The sequence below is a fragment of the Corythoichthys intestinalis genome, chromosome 22 (genome assembly GCF_030265065.1).
Source record: "Corythoichthys intestinalis isolate RoL2023-P3 chromosome 22, ASM3026506v1, whole genome shotgun sequence".
NCBI lineage: Eukaryota > Metazoa > Chordata > Actinopteri > Syngnathiformes > Syngnathidae > Corythoichthys > Corythoichthys intestinalis.
Window position 1 is genome coordinate 35,393,857 of NC_080416.1, and position 19,652 is coordinate 35,413,508.

Sequence of the window (19,652 nt, forward strand, 5' to 3'; positions counted from 1 at the left end):
TGCATGTCGAATCTATTGATGCCAATGTACTTGGCTTCAATTGACTTTATGGATGTCGATGCCATAGACGGCCATGGACGTCCAAAATTTTTCCCATTCATTTTCAATGGGGAAAAAACTACATTTCCCCAAATCAACAGAAAATGACCAGATATCAATAGGACGTGTCCCCCAAACGTCCCCAACTCCATTGACGCTTATAGGGGGTGCTGCCATTGACGTTCATGGACGTCGAAAATTTTTCCCATTCATTTTCAATGGGGAAAAAACTAAATTTCCCCAAATCAACAGAAAATGAACAGATATTAATAGGACGTATACCCCAAACGTCCCCAACTCCATTGACGCTTATGGGGGGTGCTGCCATTGACGTCCATGGACGTCCAATATTTTTCCCATTCATTTTCAATGGGGAAAAAACTAAATTTCCCCAAATCAACAGAAAATGACTAGATGTCAATAGGACGTGTCCCCCAAACTTCCCCAATTCCATTTACGCTTATGGAGGGTGATGCCATTGACGTTCATGGACGTCCAAACTTCCCATTAATTTCCAATGGCATTTCTTCATGTTTGTTCATTCTATTGATGCCAATGTACTTGGATTCCAGTGACGCTTATGTAAGTTGATACCATTGACGTCCATGGACGTCCAAAATTTTTCCCATTCATTTTCAATGGGAATTTTTTTTTTCTCCCCAAATCAACAGAAAATGACTAGATATCATTAGGACGTGTCCCCCAAATGTCCCCGATTGCATTGCCGCATATGGAGGGTGATGCCATTGACGTCCATGGACGTCCAAACTTCCCATTCATTTCCAATGGCATTTCTTCATGTTTGTTCATTCTATTGATGCCAATGTACTTGGATTCTATTGACGCTTATGTAAGTTGATACCATTGACGTCCATGGACGTCCAAAATTTTTCCCATTCATTTTCAATGGGAATTTTTTTTTTTCCCCAAATCAACAGAAAATGACTAGATATCAAAAGGACGTGTACCCCGAATGTCCCCGATTGCATTGCCGCTTATGGAGGGTGATTCCATTGACGTTCATGGACATCCCAACTTCCCATTAATTTCCAATGGCATTTCTTCATGTTTGTTCATTCTATTGATGCCAATGTACTTGGATTCCATTGACGCTCATGTAAGTTGATACCATTGACGTCCATGGACGTCCAAAATTTTTCCCATTCTATTTCAATGGGAATTTTTTTTTTCCCCAAATCAAAATAAAATGACTAGATATCATTAGGACGTGTCTCCCAAACTTCCCCGATTCCATTAACAATTATGAAGGGTGCCGCCATTGACGTCCATGGACGTCCAATTCTCCCATTCATTTCTAATGGCTTTTACTTTGTTTCGTGCCATTGACTGGCATTATGGTCCATTCTATTGATAGACCTGAGTGGGGCTAAGATTTGTATCTCCACAGAGGAAAGACCAAGGTGTAATTTCTCCCGAAATTGCAGTTTCTAGTTTAAAACTGATTTTACCGTGGATTGGAACATATTCTCGGCTCTCATGTTCGGCATCTGTGTTGTTGTGGAGACGACTTTCGACGCGGAAGAGTGACGTTGCTCGTTAAGAACACGTCACGCAAATAAACGAATCTGATTGGACGGTTGATTTTGTGCTTGCTCGAGTGGCCGTTAATGGGCTGGGTTCCAGACTATTCGCACAGTGTTTGAAAAATACAGGGAGAACATTCTGGCTGTGCCTGGCAAAAAAAAAAAAGCTCTACTTTTGTCTCATCTGACCAGAGAATGTCCTTCCAAAACGTTTTTGGCTCTCTCAGGTGAGTTTTGGCAAACTCCAGCCTGGCTTTTTTTATGTCTCTGGGTCATAAGTGGGGTCTTCCTGCATATCCTACCATAGAGTCCCTTTTCATTCAGACGCCGACGCATAGTACGGGTTGACACTGTTTTACCCTCGGACTGTGGGACAGCTTGAACTTGTTTGGATGTTAGTCAAGGTTCTGTATCCACCATCTGCACAATCTTTCGTTGAAATCTCTCGTCAGTTTTTCTTTTCTGTCCACATCTAGGGAAGTTAGCCACAGTGTCATGGGCTTTACACTTATTGATGACACTGTGCACAATAGACTCAGGAACATTCAGGTCTTTGGAGATGGACTTGTTGCCTTGAGATTGCATAGGCTTCCTCACAATTTTGCTTCTCAAGTCCTCAGACAGTTCTTTGATCTTTCTTTTGTCCATTCTCAATGTGGTACACAAAAGGACACAGGTTGAGTCAACTTTAATCAATTTTAACTGGCTGCAAGTTTAATTTAGTTATTTCCACCGCCTGTTATGTGCCACAGGTAAGTAACAAGTGCTGTTAATTACAAAAATTAGAGAAGCATCACATGATTTTTCAAAGGGTGCCAATACTTTTGTCCGGCCCATTTTTGGAGTTTTGTGTAAAATGATAATGAATATTTTTTTTCCTTCATTCTCTTTTGTATTTATTTGTTGTAAGCGAAATAATTGACAATATAACTACCAAACCATTTGTAATTGCAATCATTTTCTGGGAGAAATTGAGCATTAACTCACAGAATTGCAGGGGTGCCAATACTTTTGGCCAGCACTGTAAGACCACCCCCTCATTTGTATTAGTATTGTCTTCTTCATGGTCACTGACAATGAAAAAACTACGAGAGAAAAGCGCTTATATTCATTGATTGATATTGATTCATATCTTTGTATTTCCACATTTATCAGGAAAAAATGAATTAATTCATTGAAATATTTTATTGGAAACGTTAGTTTCATTCTGTCCATTTCCTTTCAGGCACTGTGCTGCTACAAGTGCCGTACTCCAAAAGAAAGTATACCAGTGGACAACAACGTCGCCGCAGGAACTCCACCACATCCAACAGCCAGGGGTCAATCAGTGGTGAGGACCGGGTGGGCTACTATTGGGCCTTCAACACTATGTTAACAAAAGCCTGGAGGACTGGCGCTCTGGGTGACGAGAGGCTGGTTGACCGCCTGCTCAAAGACTTTACAGACTTCTGTGCCAATAAAGACAATAGGCTGCTGAACTTCTGGGACTCTTGTCTGGAGAAAGTTAATAGCAGCGCCCCCTAATGGCACAACCGTCGTTTAACGTTGAAGTGCTAGTGCAGGGGTCACCAAACTATGGCCCGCGGGCCGGATACGGCCCGCCTCCACATTTGGTCCAATCCCCCGAACAATACCAGAGAGCATTTTTTTTTTTTTTTCAATAGCGTTATTTCTTTCCTGGATTTTTTCTGTGAAGAACCCAGAAGGTTATTTGGTTGTCATCTATTTAATTAATAGTGATATTATTATTATTATATTATTTTTATTTTATTTACTTTTGTTCCGAGAAGAATCCAGAAAGGGTTATTTGATTGTGGCTTTCTGAAAAACAATAATTTTTTACATTTAGGCACTCCTGCAATCGTCACACTTTTTCTGTTACAAACTGACCCCGGCCCCTCATTAGAGAAGGGAAAGGTTATGTGGCCCTCACAGGAAAAGGTTTGGAGACCCCTGTGCTAGTGTATTCAATTTAATTTAAAGGTCCACTTCTGTCAAAATCCAGTTTCATGCCTAACATAGGTCAAAATGAGTCTGTTTTTCAACTGATTGCAATCATCTGTGAAAGTCAAGCGTCACTGCAAACAGGCTTAAAATGGGTGACGATGGGACGTAGGATCGTCGCCTTATTCAGAGAACAAAATAAAATTATTTTTATTCTGACAATTGTGATTCAATGAGTATTGATTACTGGTTTATATTCTTTACATTTTTTCGAAAAGGACAAGCAGTTAATAATAAATCTACCTGTATTAACCATTTGCTGCCCTTGAATTGGCTGCGCTCCTAGCATTAGCCTAGTTAGCTGCATAGGCCTGCTTCAGAACAACCTACTATGAGTTCAGTGTTGTCACTAACACGTTACTAAATCACGAGTTATTTAATCGGATTACTTTATTTCAGTAACGAGCAATCTAACGCGTTGATTTTTACAAACCAGTAATCTGATTAAAGTTAGTTTCCTTAGTGTCTGTGCGTTACTATTTGGTTATTGCCTAATAATGTATGAAGACTATTGTAGACATAGACGAAGAGCATTTTGAATAGAAAATGTTGCTCTTGAGTTTGGGAGTGACGTCACATGTCACGTTTTCTCATCGCAGGACAAAAAAAACAAACACTAAACACTTTTTGCATTGGTTGAACTGGCGTGCCTAACTTTTTTCTTAACACACACATTTTTCATTCCATCACCTTTAACGCCATACTTTTAATCACTCTCCATAACATTCATTCATCTTCCTCACGAGGGTGCTGGAGCCTATCACAGGCAGAAAGTGCCCTGAACTGGCTGCCAGCCAGTCGTGAACAATTTGGAGTGTTCAATCATTAGGAACCCCAAGAAAAGCCACGCAGACACGGGAAAACCATGCAAACTCCACACAACGGAAGGCCACAGCCGGGATTGAACCCACAATCCTAGAACTGTCAGGTGGACTGTTCCAATGTGCCGCCTTCATAATGTAAATTATTTTAAAGAAGAATAATTTTTAAAAAGCTGTCTTTATTACCCCTTTACACTTCAATCGATTTTTGTGAAATTTGAGGTTGATTTTTCTATTAGTATTCATTCTCATAGAAACGAAAAAGGTTCTATTAGTAACCTTTAAAAAAAAAAAAAAATCACATTTTTCAAAGTGTCATAACCAGCTGAAGTTTAAGAATTTCAAATGCCAAACATGGACAATCACACACAATGCTTGATTACTGTTAACTATTACTACAAACTCTGTAAGGCTTTGACAACTGATCATGGAAACATCTTAGCTTTGACATTTTGACCATCGAGGATGAGCAAATGAGCACAGAGTCATTTACATTCCGAAAATGGCACTTCTTCATAATGGTTTGTAAACAATGTACATTATTGTCATAAAACTTGAAAAATCACATTTTCTATTCATTTCAGATGCATGAAAGGAAACTTCCATCTTTTACATCTGTGAGGGCTCTGGCTCTACCTCTCAGCCCTTGGAGCTCTGGCAAGGGGTCGATCTGAAAAGTAAAAAAAAATATTCTATTGAGGTGGTAATATATGGGGCGGTTAATCTGAAACATGGGGTTAAGCAAGATCTAACTCTGAGACGACCAGGTCTGAGACGTGGCTTATATTACCATGGCAACATTCCCCAGTTTCAACATATCCACCTTTCAGAGTCCCGGTTAGCTGGGAAGTTAGGCTGCACGCGATTAAGTTACTCTCAAAGTTACCCTGATAAGCCAAAAAAACGGCTTTGTAGTACAGGCCACAGGACTAAAGGCAGCTTGATTGTATTTATTTTAGGGTTTTACAGACCCCAATCACGTGACGTCACAACTCCGCCCCCCTGACTGGTGCCACCATATTGTCCGTCAGCTCATCGTGTTTACATATTACCACTACGTACATTCCTCCTATTACTGCGTGTTTTCCTGCTTGTCTAAGGAATCACCGCCTAGTAGACGAACCCAAAAATCTTCCTGACAGTCGTTAACATTGATTAATCAAAATGGTGTAGGCATGTCTGGCGGTTGGTTGCAGTAACAGAGAAGCTAAACGGCCATTTTAGTAGTTACTGTGTGCCCATTGTTAAAAGGGCAAATCTCTAAAGCAGCACGGTTTGTTCATCTCGGTCCATGATGCGTTTCTGTCGACAGCCGTCAAACAGCGGCGAAAACATCAATAGTCATGATGCAAACACAATCGCAGACGTCATCAGACGGAGACTATGAAGCTCGTTGCCACGGTCGCGCAGCAAGAAGGTGAGCGCAACAACAGGTGTTGTGCATAAAAATAGCCGCCCTGCATGAAATGTCCCCCCTGACGGGAGCACCCACACGGAAACGACTTTCTTGTACCGTGAATATGTATTATTTTACTCTGCTTGAACTAATAAATGTCATACCTGTGTGATTGTCATTGGGATATGGTCGTGAAAACCTGTAGACTAGAGCTGAAATGAATACAAGAGCAACTCGAGTAACTCGAGTTTAAAAACTGATCCGAGTAATTTTATTCACCTCGAGTAATCGTTTATTTTGACAGCTCCAAGCATCACGTTTTACTCGGACTACTTCTAATGCGGGACAACGCACTGATGTCACGTGCATAGAGGAAGAAGCAAAAAAAAAAAAAAAAAAACTTACTGCAGCCGACAGCCGCTACAAACGACACCGACGTTGCTAACTAGCCCGAAAACATCAATAGTCATGATCGCAGACATCATCAGACGGAGATTATGAAGCTCGTTGCCACGGTCGTGCAGCAAGAAGGTGAGCGCAACAACAGGTGTTGTGCATAAAAATAGCCGCCCTGCATGAAATGTCCCCCCTGACGGGAGCACCCACACGGAAACGACTTTCTTGTACCGTGAATATGTATTATTTTACTCTGCTTGAACCAATAAATGTCATATCTGTGTGATTGTCATTGGGATATGGTCGTGAAAACCTGTAGACTAGAGCTGAAATGAATACTCGAGCAACTCGAGTAACTTGAGTTTAAAAACTGATCCGAGTAATTTTATTCACCTCGACTAATCGTTTATTTTGACAGCTCCAAGCATCACGTTTTGCTCGGACTACTTTTAATGCGGGACAACGCACTGATGTCACGTGCATAGGGGAAGAAGCAAAAAAAAAAAAAAAAAAACTTACTGCAGCCGACAGCCGCTACAAACGACACCGAAGTTGCTAACTAGCCCGCATGATGCTACTTTGGTAGCAGGTAGCGTCTGATGAGTCTCATAGAGATCACATGTATGTTGAACTAGATGCAGGATGACAGACTCGGCCGCGTCTGGGCAGCGTTAGTAAACAGCCGCCATCTTAAAGCAGTAGAGCCCTAAGCGCTAATAAAGAGTGCTAAGCGCTAATAAATAAGATTAACATTACTGTCTCTAGCTCACGTAACGTTAGCCCTGCGGAGGGCTAGGTTTCTATTAATTATGACCACTGTCGATGCGTGGCTAACGTGTCTTACATACAGGCTTTAACATAACATAACGATGTGGAGTGACGAGGGTGTAAAATAAAAACTCAATAATGCTAACTATCAATTTTAGCTCAGTAGTCATTGCTGGATAAAACACCAAGTAACACTGGTCCCTAATGTGCTCCAATACAGCCTGTATCATACATTTATTTTGAACACTGCAAAAACTCAAAATCCTATCAGGACTTACAGTTTAGACTAACTTAAAACTTAACTTGAACTTAAAAATGGCTTGTCACAAATAGAAATTCAATTGAAACACGTGGGAAAAAATCCTAACTTTTCAGTGATGTGCGTTATCAAGCGTAAAGGCATTTTTAGGTATATATATCTATATCTATACATATATATATATATATATATATATATATATATATATAATAAGATCTAAAGGTTATTTGAGTGATAGCAGTGAATTGGTCTTTTTTTTATTGTAGGCACATCTAAGAAGCAATTGTTGGCTGTTTTCAACAATGTACATCGAAAATAAAGACATTGATTGACTGAAAATGGTTCAATATTAGATGAAATGTCTTGTTTTCTCATGTATATTTATAATTGCTCTTCACCTAAAAATATATTAGTTTTATCCGATTACTCGATTAATCGATAGAATTTTCAGTCGATTACTCGATTATTAAAATATTCGATAGCTGCAGCCCTATTGTAGACTAATGCAATTCTGTTCAAAGATGGTTATGTGGCCCAGTCCATGATTTGTTACTAAAATACAGTACTAATATTTTGTGTAATTTAATTATTTAAAAATGATGTTACAGTTGTAAATCCATTACTGTAATGCGTCCATGAAAACATTTGATGTTTTCACGTCAATAAAGCGTTATAAATTAAGCGCTCCTGTCAGGGGGGACATTTCACGCGGGGCAGCTATTTTTCGGCACACACCGGCCCGTTGTCGATCAAGTGTCATTTTACAATCGTGACAACGGTGACGCTCAGCTGACCAAATGTCGGTTTATATTCGGGCCGGTGCCGATTTTTGGTACCCGACTCCTCATCGTGACATAAACTGGAGTATGATTGGAAATTTTGTGGTCTCAGGACGAGCTCTGACGCACGGGACGGGACCGGACGGGAGGAAACATTGGTTTGGGCATCAAATATGGATCTGGCGACTGGATCGACCGAAGCTTTTCCAAATAACGGCTTTTATGCAACTCATCCAATGAGTTTACAGTGTCTGAAAGCACGGTTGCTTCCATAATTTGCAGGTGAATCCACCTTTAGAAACTCCGATCATTGACAATACGGACACACAATGACGGAAAATATGGCAGCACAATACAGCGATCACGTGATTGTGTGACGTTGGTGATTGGGGTCTATAGGCCACTGCAGTGACCTTGTTGATGGGGGTGTAGTGCCTTTAGTATTTTTTTAATATTATATGCCCCCAGGTTCCCAGGGCTTTTAATTGCTGTGTTGCCTGCCTTTTGTTACAATAAACATACTGTGGACTAAAGCTGTCGGTGGTTTATTGGAGTTAAACGTACCTGTGTGGTGACACAAAAACAAAAAATTAATTTATAACTAAATATTAATGTGACGGTCAAAAGACTGTGATGTTTGCTGCCTGGTTCACAGCTTCTCTTCTGTCTTTGGGCTGTTGCCGCCACCAGGTGTTGACAGTTATTGCCAATCAATTGCGTCACAGCGCCGTGTAAACTGTACTTAATAAATTGTTATTCTACTTTTGCTGCTTTGTCTTAATAAATGAGGTATGTTGAATGATCACAATGGTAGTATGTCATAATCTCAATGTGAAACATTAAAACTGTTTAGACCAACCAGACACTTAGACTTCCATTGTACATGTCAAACAGCTGAACATGACAGGTTTAAAAAAATATATATATCTTATACTACTTTTAATTTAAATTTTAAATATTATCTAAATAATATCTAACCACATAAATATACATCTTTCATTCACAACATAAAAAAGGGCTCTAACATATCCCGGCCCTTAAATGACTAGGCCTTAACTTAAACTTGGAGCCATTACCATTTCTCTACTGCATATCTTACATTGCAAATAACATTGCTGTTAATCTTACTGTCTCTTCTCAGGTTCAGGTACACTGCTGGCCAAAAGTATTGGCAACCCTGCAATTCTCTCAGAAATTTTTCCAAGAAAATGATTGCAATTACAAATGCTTTGGTAGTAATATCTTCATTTATTTTGCTTGCAATGAATGGGGAAAAAATTTTAAATTATCATCACTTTACACAAAACTCCAAAAATGGACCGGACAAAAGTATTGGCACCCATTGAAAAATCATGAGATGCTTCTCTAATTTGTGTAATTAACAGCACTTGTTACTTACCTGTGGCACATAACAGGTGGTGGCAATAATTAAATCACACGGGCAGCCAGTTAAAATTGATTAAGGTTGCCTCAACCTCTGTCCTGTGTCCATGTGTACCACATTGAACATGGAGAAAAGAAAAGACCAAAGAACTGTCTGAGGACTTGAGAAGCAAAATTGTAAGGAAGCATGGGCAATCTCAAGGCTACAAGTCCAAAGACCTGAATGTTGTCTACCGTGCACAGTATCATCAATAAGTGTAAAGCCCTTGGCACTGTGGAGACCCCCAATTTGGCCAAATTAAAAATTGTCCTATATGTATGTGTGATACATCATTGGAAAGCTTAAATCTCAATTTTATGGGGGAAGAAAAAGTTTGAACAGGAGGGCATTTAAAAAAAAAAAAAAAAAATTAAACAGCAAAACCCTAACTGGACGTGAGAGCACACGAGAGTAGAATTAAAGACGCCATGCTTTTAACGAGATATTATCGCTAATTACCTTCTTTTGATCAAAAACTCCATGTAGCATGTATGCCAAGTGTCAAGACACATATGTGAATGGCCACAGCCGGATTTTTGGGGGATTTCATAGGTGAAACATGGTCATATAACAAGGGTCGCGATACAGAAATCGCAGACATCAAGGAGTGGTCGAGATGTTCTTTTTCATATATTTACCCTTTTAAACTTTTTTTTTTTTCTTTTCAATATTTCTTTGATTGGATCGATTATTTATCATCTCAAATAACGGGTGAATGCGACAGCAACAAAAAATAGACAATTAAGCGATAGTTATGAGGTACAGTGTATCACAAAAGTGAGTACACCCCTTGCATTTCTGCAGATATTTAAGTATATCTTTTCATGGGACAACACTGACAAAATGACACTGACACAATGAAAAGTAGTCTGTGCGCGGCTTATATAATAGAGTTAACTTATGTTCCACTCAAAATATAGCCATTAATACCCAAACCCCTGGCAACAAAAGTGAGTACACCGCATGGGAACTACGTACATCCCTAAATGTCCAAATTGAGTTCTGCTTGTCATTTTCCCTCCAAAATATCACGTGACTCGTTACAGGAGTGCTGTCAGCATTGCTGCAGAGATTGAAGAGGTTGGGGGTCCGCCTATTAGTGCTCAGACCAAACATCAAAATTAGTGTGTATGGCTGTCACCCTTGGAGGAAGACTCTTCTGAAGACGGTACACAAGAAAGCCCGCAAACAAGTTTGCTAAACAAGTTTGCTGAAGACATGTCAACAAAGCACATGGATTACTGGAACCATGTCCTATGGTCTGATGAGATTAATTTGTTTGGTTCCGATGGTCTCAAGAATGTGTGGCGGTGACCAGGTGAGGAGTACAAAGATAAGTGTGTAATGCCTACAGTCAAGCATGGTGGTGGGAATGACCCCCCCACCTCTTCAATCACAAAAAAAAAAAGTCACATGATATTTTGGAGGAAAAAGGACAAGAAGTGTTCAATTTGGACATTTAGGGATTTATGTAGTTCCCATGAAGTGTACTCACTTTTGTTGCCTGGGGTTTGGATATTAATGGCTATATTTTGAGTTATTTTGAGGGGAAAATAAATGAACTCTATTATAAGCTGCACACAGACTACTTTTCATTGTGTCAAAGTGTCATTTTGTCAATGTTGTCCCATGAAAAGATATAAATATCTTCAGAAATGCCAGGGGTGTACTCACTTTTGTGATACTTTAGATATCCGCGACTTATTTACAGACACCATTTTTGTCATTGTGACGTAATTTGTTTAAAAGTTTAAAATATGCAAGTAAATAATTTCTTAAAGGCGTTTTTTTTTTTTTAAACGAAATATTACACATCAATGAATGATTCTAAGCTAAAAATGACAGACATTTCAAATAAAAAATATACTGAGCTTCTTTTTATGGCTGGGTTGAAACAAAGGAGGTTGCGCGACAGGGGCGTTACGGGGGGGGGGGGGGGGGGCACGCTCTGCCCACCCAAAGAAAACTATATGTAGTACTAACAGCAGTCTGGGCACCGCGTATAGTATCCCATTCATGTAGTACTGTGTATGTCAACGGACACTGCCGTTAACTCTCTCGCGTCCGACAGTACACACTGTCGGTGTCAGCTCAGTCCCACAGAGCAGCCCCTCACAGCAGAGAAATGTTAACCCCTCGGCGTCCAGGTTGCAAATGAATCGCGCCTGTGCCAAAGCCCTTTAACCCAACCTGTGCCTTATTACCTGCACATCTTATTGTGTTCGTTAACCTTTGTTTGTCACCTGCAAGTCCATACTGTTCAGTTATGGAGGTGTTCTAAGTTTTAACCTTTGCGGTGTTACCTCCTCTTTCACGTTAACTCATTTGCTCCCAAAAACGTGTAAATACGTTCTATTTTTAATTGTTTCACTGTCCCAAAGACGTATCTGTACGTCTTTTACATTTTTTTTTCATAAAAGACATCTCTGGGTCCTGATTCAACTGAGCTCCAAAGCACAAAGCTGAAAACCTATTTTAAAGCAATAAAACCGGCCACTGGAGGGCAGTAGCGCATTTGGTAAGACCCGCAACCCAATTCAACGGCAACGAACAGCTGGGCCGCGGAATTATGCCAGGCGGCGGATGACCGAGCAGAACAACCGAGAGGACGCCCAGGATGCCAGGCGCTGGACGACCGAGCAGAACGACCGGGACCAGCAGTGCAGCGGAAAATGCCATGTAGTCCGGGCTGCTCGCTGAGCAGACCCTGCAGAGACTCAAAAAAATCCATCTTTATGAGACAGGCAGCGATGAAGGAAAAGTTTACTTGGCTCGTCATCTCGGCGACAACAGCGTCATCCCTCAGTTATGTGTAAATAAATTGTTACTTTGCTATCAAAAGCTCTGTCTTGTTCTTTATGATATTTTGTAAAAGGAAAACATTTATTTAGATGTTTGGGATGTAACTATAGCAAAAAATATCTGTGTTAAAGTCAAAGTTATGTTTGAAATGTATGCTTTCACAAAAAGCTCAATTTGTGTTTTTTCATCGAAAATTGGAAACTTGCTCAAACTAAGCTATTTTCTAATGCTGATTTCTAAAGAATGGAAAAAGATATGAACTTATTATTTTTTCCTGCTGAAAGAAGAGAGTCTAATCTTTCTTTTGGTGGGCTCGATATTTATATAGCAATAGAACAGAATTTTCTGTGGGCCTTGCAAAATCAGTCAAAATCCAGTAAAACGGCCGGGGGCGAAGGGCCTTGCTTCGGTGAAAATGGCTGGCAGTGAATGAGTTTAAAAAATGTTAAAAATTAAATGAAATGTTGGTTTTGTTCCTAGGGGGCGCTGCACACATTTACGCATGTATATATATATATATATATATATACACAGTGCCTTGCAAAAGTATTCGGCCCCCTTGAACTTGCAACCTTTCGCCACATTTCAGGCTTCAAATATAAAGATATAAAATTTTAATTAATTTTTTGTCAAGAATCAACAACAAGTGGGACACAATCGTGAAGTGGAACAAAATTTATTGGATAATTTAAACTTTTTTAACAAATAAAAAACTGAAAAGTGGGGCGTGCACATATATATACACACACAGTTGTGGTCAAAAGTTTACATACACATGTGAAGAACATAATGTCATGGCTCTCTTGAGCTTCCAGTTATTTCTACAACTCTGATTTTTCTCCGATAGAGTGATTGGAACAGATACTTCTTTGTCACAAAAAACATTCATGAAGTTTGGTTCTTTTATGACTTTATTATGGGTTAACAGAAAAAGTGATCAAATCTGCTGGGTCAAAAATATACATACATGGATCTAAAAAAGCAAATCATTGACTTGAACACGTCAGGAAAGTCAATTGGAGCCATTTCAAAGCAGCTGCAGGTCCCAAGAGCAACAATGCAAACAATTGTTTGTAAGTATAAAGTGCATGGCACTATTTTGTCACTGCCACGATCACGAAGAAAACGCAAGCTATCACCTGCTGCTGAGAGAAAATTGGTCAGGAGGGTGAAGATTCAACCGAGAATCGCCAAAAAGCAGATCTGCCAAGAATTAGATGCTGCTGGAACACAGGTGTCAGTGTCCACAGTCAAGCGTGTTTTGCATCTCCATGGACTGAGAGGCTGCCGTGCAAGAAGGAAGCCCTTGCTCCAAAAGCGGCACCTTAAGGCTCGACTGAAGTTTGCTGCTGATCACATGGACAAAGATAAGACCTTGTGAAGGAAAGTTCTGTGGTCAGACGAAACAAAAATCCAGCTGTTTGGCCACAATGCCCAGCAATATGTTTGGAGGAGAAAAGGTGAGGCCTTTAACCCCAAGTACACCATGCCTACCGTCAAGCATGGTGGTGGTAGTATTATGCTGTGGGACTGTTTTGCTATCAATGGAACTGGTGCTTTACAGAGAGTAAATGGGATAATGAAGAAGGAGGATTACCTTCAAATTCTTCAAGAATTCTTCACATCAAAAGTGGTAATGGAATGGCTAAATCAGGCTAGAATTAAGGTTTTCAAATGGCCTTCCCAAAGTCCTGACTTAAACCCCATTGAGAACTTGTGGACAATGCTGAAGAAACAAGTCCATGCCAGAAAGCCATCAAATTTAAATGAACTGCACCAATTCTGTCAAGAGGAGTGGTCAAAGATTCAACCAGAAGCTTGCCAGAAGCTTGTGCATGGCTACCAAAAGCGCCTAATTGAAGTGAAAATGGCCAAGGGACATGTTACCAAATATTAGCACTGCTGTATGTATATTTTTGACCCAGCAGATTTGATCACTTTTTTCTGTTCACCCATAATAAAGTCATAAAAGAACCAAACTTCATGAATGTTTTTTGTGACAAAGAAGTATCTGTTCCAATCACTGTATCAGAGAAAAATCATTTGTAGAAATAACTGGAAACTCAAGAGAGCCATGACATTATGTTCTTCACAAGTGTATGTAAACTTTTGACCACAACTGTATATACAGTGGGGAGAACAAGTATTCGATACACTGCCAATGGGTTTTCCCATTGGCAGTGTATCAAATACTTGAAAAATTCAAGGGAGCGCCAATGAGCCTTTTTATTACATTTTTTTGGTAAAATTGCAAGATTATCGAAATCCACGCAAAGCCGCATGTATGTGCAAAATTTGGTGAGTTTTCGTGCATGTTCAGGCATCCAAATGTTAACTATACTACAAATGGATAAAAAATTTCACATTCGATCCAAAATACCCGATTTTCTGTTGGATTTGGAAAATGGGTGCAAGAGACTTTTTGGAACAATTTTGCATAAGGTATGGACTCCCAAAATTTCATCGCTCTACGCTGACAGACCCTAATGTTATCGGCCAATTTTAATATTTCAAGGGGGCGCCACTGAGCCATTTTGTTACATTTTTTTGCAACGTTGCAAAATTATCAAAATTTAAAATTTAAAATGTGCAAATTTTGGTGACTTTTCGTGCATGTTCAGGCCTCCAAATTGGCCGTTTTCATTTGCCCTGGAAAAAAAAAAATAATAATAATAACTAGGCAGGCAAGCAGGACTGAACGGGCCCTCGCACTTTGGTGCAACTCGGACGTCACGCAGGTCGGGGAGGTGGCAGACAGCCCCCCTCTAATCATTTTTTTGGGATGAGAAATTGTTTTGAGTTTTCGAGCATGCTATGGCCACAAATTCTGCCGCCACTAGTTGGCGCTACAGAGTCGATGCAAATGACCACTACTGGACTCTTCAGGGTAAGACTCTTACCAAGCATGGGAAATTTGGAGCAGCTATCATGTATATCTGCCAAGTTATGACCGTTCAAAATGTGTGGAAAGACAGAATGGTGACAGTCATTATCACTTTCCTGTTGGACCCTTATGCTTCAACCAAACCTCAATCATTTTCATCAGGCATCTGAATACATGTCTTGAAACTCCCCTGAAACAGGTTTGAGGTCAATAGATTTTTTTCCCTTGGAGGAGGAGCCTGTCTCGTAAAAAAGGCCATTTGCTGTTCCCACTAGGGGGCGCCAGGCCTAATGGGTAATATATCAATGCAGTCGTATTCAGGCTGGGATATCATATATACATGACTTTGGCACCCCGCCCAGGTCAGGCTCGTGAATGAAAACACACCATTTTGATAACTTAGGATTTCATATGCCTCATGAACAGTCTCGCCAATTTTGAGGATGATCAAACTAATTCCCTAGGTCCCAAGGTCTAAAATGTACACGCTGTGAATCGATAAAAATTTCACTTTCAATCCAAAATACCCGATTTCCTGTTGGGTTTGGAATATGCATGCAAGAGACTTTTTGGAGCAGTTTTGTACAACGTATTGACTCTCCGGGCCTTTTTGAAAATTTCAAGGGGGCGCCACTGAGCCATTTTGTTACATGTTTTCGTAACATTGCAAGATTATCGAACGTTACGCAAAGCTGAATGTATGTGCAAATTTTTGTGAGTTTTCGTGCAAAACTGCTCCAAAAAGTCTCTTGCACCCATATTCCAAACCCAACAGGAAGCCGGAAATTTTGGATCAAATGTGAAATTTGATCCTTCGCACGCTTAGTGCTCGGGCCCTATTAATAACTACGCCTGCAAGCAGGACTGAACGGGCCCTCGCAATCTAGTGCAACTTGGACGTCCCGCAACTCGGACAGTGTGCAGGTCAGAGTGGTGGCAGATCCTCCTCTCTAATTATCTCATTAGAACCTAACATGCTCGAAAGTCGCCTCTTTACATTCACACACCTAAGAGATAAAAACCCTTATTAGAGAGAGTACTACAAAAAAGGAGCGAATAAAGGGTCGTCACGGCAACAGACAGAGACATGTGGACATGGGCCGTAAAATAAGTATTTCAAAAGGTCTTGAAACTACAATGACCAACCTGAAAAGAACTGGACATATGTTAGAAAAATGAGTGACTTTCTATTGCCACTAGTTGGTGCTATTGGGTTGATGCAAATGACCCCTACAGGACCCTTCAGAGTATGACTCAACAAGCACGAGATGTTTGGCGCAGATATGTTGTAGAAGTTATGACTGTTCAAAACTTGTGGTGAGACGAAATGGCTTCAGTCATTTTCACTTCTCCTGTTGGACTCTTCTGCTTCAACCAAACCTCAGTATTTTTCATTAGGCACGTGAACACATGTCTTATGGCTCCCCTGATGCAGGTTTCAGGTGAATATATTTTTTTTCCTTGGAGGAGGAGCCTGTTTAGTAAAAAAAAAAAAAAAAAAAGGAATTTCCTGTTCCCACTAGAGGGCGCTAGGCCTAATGGGTCATGTTTCAATGCACTCATGTTAAGGGTGGGATTCCGCACATATATGCCAGATATGTAAAATATTGAACGTTGTGTCAAGGAGCTATTAGTCTTTTACTGAATTTGTCATTTTGCCGAAAAAATTACCAACTTTGGCACCACGCCCAGGTTAGACCCATGAATGAAAACGCACCATTTTGAAAATTTTAGATCTCCTATGCCTCCTGAATAGTCTCACCAATTTTGAAGATGATCCAACTAACTCCCTCTGTGACAAGGTCTCAAATGTGCACCCTGTTAATTGATAAAAATTTCACATTCGATCCAAAATACCCGATTTCCTGTTGGGTTTGGAATATGGGTTCAAGAGACTTTTTGGAGCAGTTTTGCACAAGGTATCGACTCCCCAAATTTCATTGCTCTACGTTAAAAAAAACCTAATAGGAAACGCCTTTTTGAAAAATTCAAGGGGGCGCCACTAAGCCATTTTGTTACATTTTTTGTAACGTCGCAAGATTATCAAAATCCACGCAAAGCCACATGCATGTGCAAAACTTGGTGAGTTTTCGTGCATGTTTAGGCCTCCAAATGTAAACTATACTACAAATGGATAAAATTTTCACATTCGATCCAAAATACCCGATTTTCTGTTGGATTTGGAAAATGGGTGCAAGAGAATTTTTGGAACAGTTTTGCATAAGGTATGGACTCCCCAAATTTCATGAGAGGAGTCTGGCTGCAGCCCGCCTCTCTCAGTACCCTGCGCCGCTCTTCTCAGTACCCATCCCGCAGACAGGAAATGACGCAATACCGCTGCTCTCAGTCCCCTCAGACCGGAAATGTCGTCAACCCTTGCGACGAAAACAAGTTACGTTATTTCACCTCTCGCGAATAAAACACGGTAAGTGGCCGCACTGAAAAAAAGTTTTTAAAAGCGTATGCATGTTTAAAAATGTTAAATAGTTAAACAACACTTGCGGTGAAAATATGAAGTGTTTATTCTGAGTTGAAAAGACCGTACTTATATCTAGTATTCTTAATGTAATTTAAATAATGTCTTCCTTTACTAACTGCATATGACTTTGCTCTACTTATATTGTTTAATATGTACTGATGAATTCAGCAGCGAATTGGCTAATGCTGCTAATGATTTTACTTTTTTTTTTTTCACAATGAACAGTCTTCTTTGTGTAGTTTTCATTATATTGCACTCTTATTTTTCATTATGTACATGCCTGCAATTCGCAGCTCGCTGTTTTTGTTGTTGTATGGTATTGTTGTTTTGCCTTCATTTGTTTTGTCTGGTCCTTTGTAGTTTGAATGTTGTCACATGATCCAAATAGGACAAGGTTGTAATTTTTTCTTCATATTGTTACTCTGCTTAGCTATATATTTTTTCATTATTATTATTTTTTTTTACTAGCTCCTTGATCACCACCCCATTGGGAAGAAACTAAATCACGACCCCCAAATGGTAGTCTTCCCATGCAGATACAGGGATGTCACACAGATCCAAATGGAAGTAAGTAGCATAAGTAGTAATGTACTTTAGATTTTGGACTGTGCTGAACACTTTTTTTTGATAGACATCGAACACTGTAAAACCCACTGTGCAGACAGGACCAATGGTGACAATATAAGACCATGCCGAGCTTCATGGACGGTTCAAACTCATCCTGCCCAGGAACGGCTGGTATGTTTTTATGTCTGAGACAAATGTTGTGCTCAGTGGAAATCTGGATAGGCTTATTATTCCTTATATTAGTTAACAATTGGACATAATTGATTATTTACTCTTTGTTTATTTAACCAATCAACATTCTCAATAGCTTATGCAAATCTTGAATATAAAGAGGCCAGAAATGGTGTTGATTGTCTAAAAAAAAGAAAGTTTGATTGACACGTGCTGACTTTTGGAACGTTGGCCTGAACAATGAAATGGAATCAACTGTGAATTTTTAGGATTTAGTTTCTCTAAAGAACATAATGTCACTTGTACAATTAAGTAAAATGTAACTTTTTGTGTTTGTTTTTTTGCAGATATGAAATGCATATTTATAACTTGTCTAACAACTAGCTCATTCAAAGGTATAAAAATGTATTTTTTGGCATGTGTAGGGTATTATTTTAACTATGTAGCCTACAGAATGCTTGTATGGGCTCATGTAGGTGTCTGCGTACGTTTGTATTTATATAACATATGTCCGTGGGTATAGATTATGTATTTTTCAGGGAAGGACCATATTTGTGGCTGACCCCTATGTTGTTGCAACATGGTGAAAGCCTACAGGATGTGACCCACACATGCATTTGCCTGTAAGGCTGATTAGTAACAACTACAACTTGGAGCATTGGTTCATTTTCAAAGAACAGTCAAATCATAACAAATTAAATGATCCAAATTCCAATTATTTGTGGGAAGAAAAACAGATCCAATCATGAGATCAGAGAACTATTGTTATCTCCAATGAAATTCAGTATCCATTCATATTGGCATGGCGTTTCCATGATGATCCAGAATAGCCTTGTTTGGTTTTGAAGGTATGTTCCAGTCGATCCTTTTATGTTGCCCCTTCAATTAAAGCAGAATTGCACTCCAGATGATTCATCCATTCATTTGAAGCAAAATTCTAAAATGCCACTCTAAAATTACGAATGTTTTGTTTCAAGGGCGTTGACCCGGTCTCAACATTGGTAGGGACGAATATAAAGCAAATAAGGTTGCTCAAAAGTTGGTGGGGACAACTTTAGCATCCTGAAAAGTTGGTCGTGTTATGTCCCTACCTATGCAAACCTACGCCATTGTTTTGTTTGCATGAATCATTTAAACCTGACTGGTTGGTGTTCTTATGCATGGAAACACGTTTGTAATTGTTTAACTACTGTATTTAATATAAACCTATATTTTCAATTGCAGAAAACGTTTACAGCCAATCAACAGGGGAACATGGAAAGAGAGGATTGGACGTGAAATAGAGGTATTTGGAAAAGTGTGTATCCAATTTTGAAGATG

At 39.7% G+C, this 19,652-nt stretch overlaps 1 protein-coding gene and 1 long non-coding RNA gene across 7 annotated transcripts in view; both read left to right on the forward strand.

The window, feature by feature from the left end:
• depdc5 (DEP domain containing 5, GATOR1 subcomplex subunit) overlaps window positions 1-10,247 on the forward strand; it is a 272,311-nt gene extending 262,064 nt beyond the window's left edge. For 4 of the 5 annotated variants that reach the window (XM_057828503.1, XM_057828505.1, XM_057828507.1 and 1 more), the window contains one exon: window positions 2,809-4,986. In XM_057828503.1, coding sequence (XP_057684486.1) covers window positions 2,809-3,107 — 299 coding nt within the window. In that variant the 3' untranslated portion in view covers window positions 3,108-4,986. The other variant, XM_057828504.1, reaches the window with a different exon arrangement.
• Window positions 10,248-17,803: 7,556 nt separating this feature from the next.
• LOC130910764 (uncharacterized) lies at window positions 17,804-19,307 on the forward strand. 2 transcript variants are annotated; one of them, XR_009061904.1, is made up of 4 exons: window positions 17,804-17,988; window positions 18,063-18,161; window positions 18,226-18,332; window positions 18,856-19,307. It is a non-coding gene; the product is annotated as an uncharacterized LOC130910764 (long non-coding RNA). The 2 variants fall into 2 exon arrangements; XR_009061903.1 differs by having other exon boundaries at window positions 18,226-19,307.
• The last annotated feature ends 345 nt before the right edge of the window (window positions 19,308-19,652 follow it).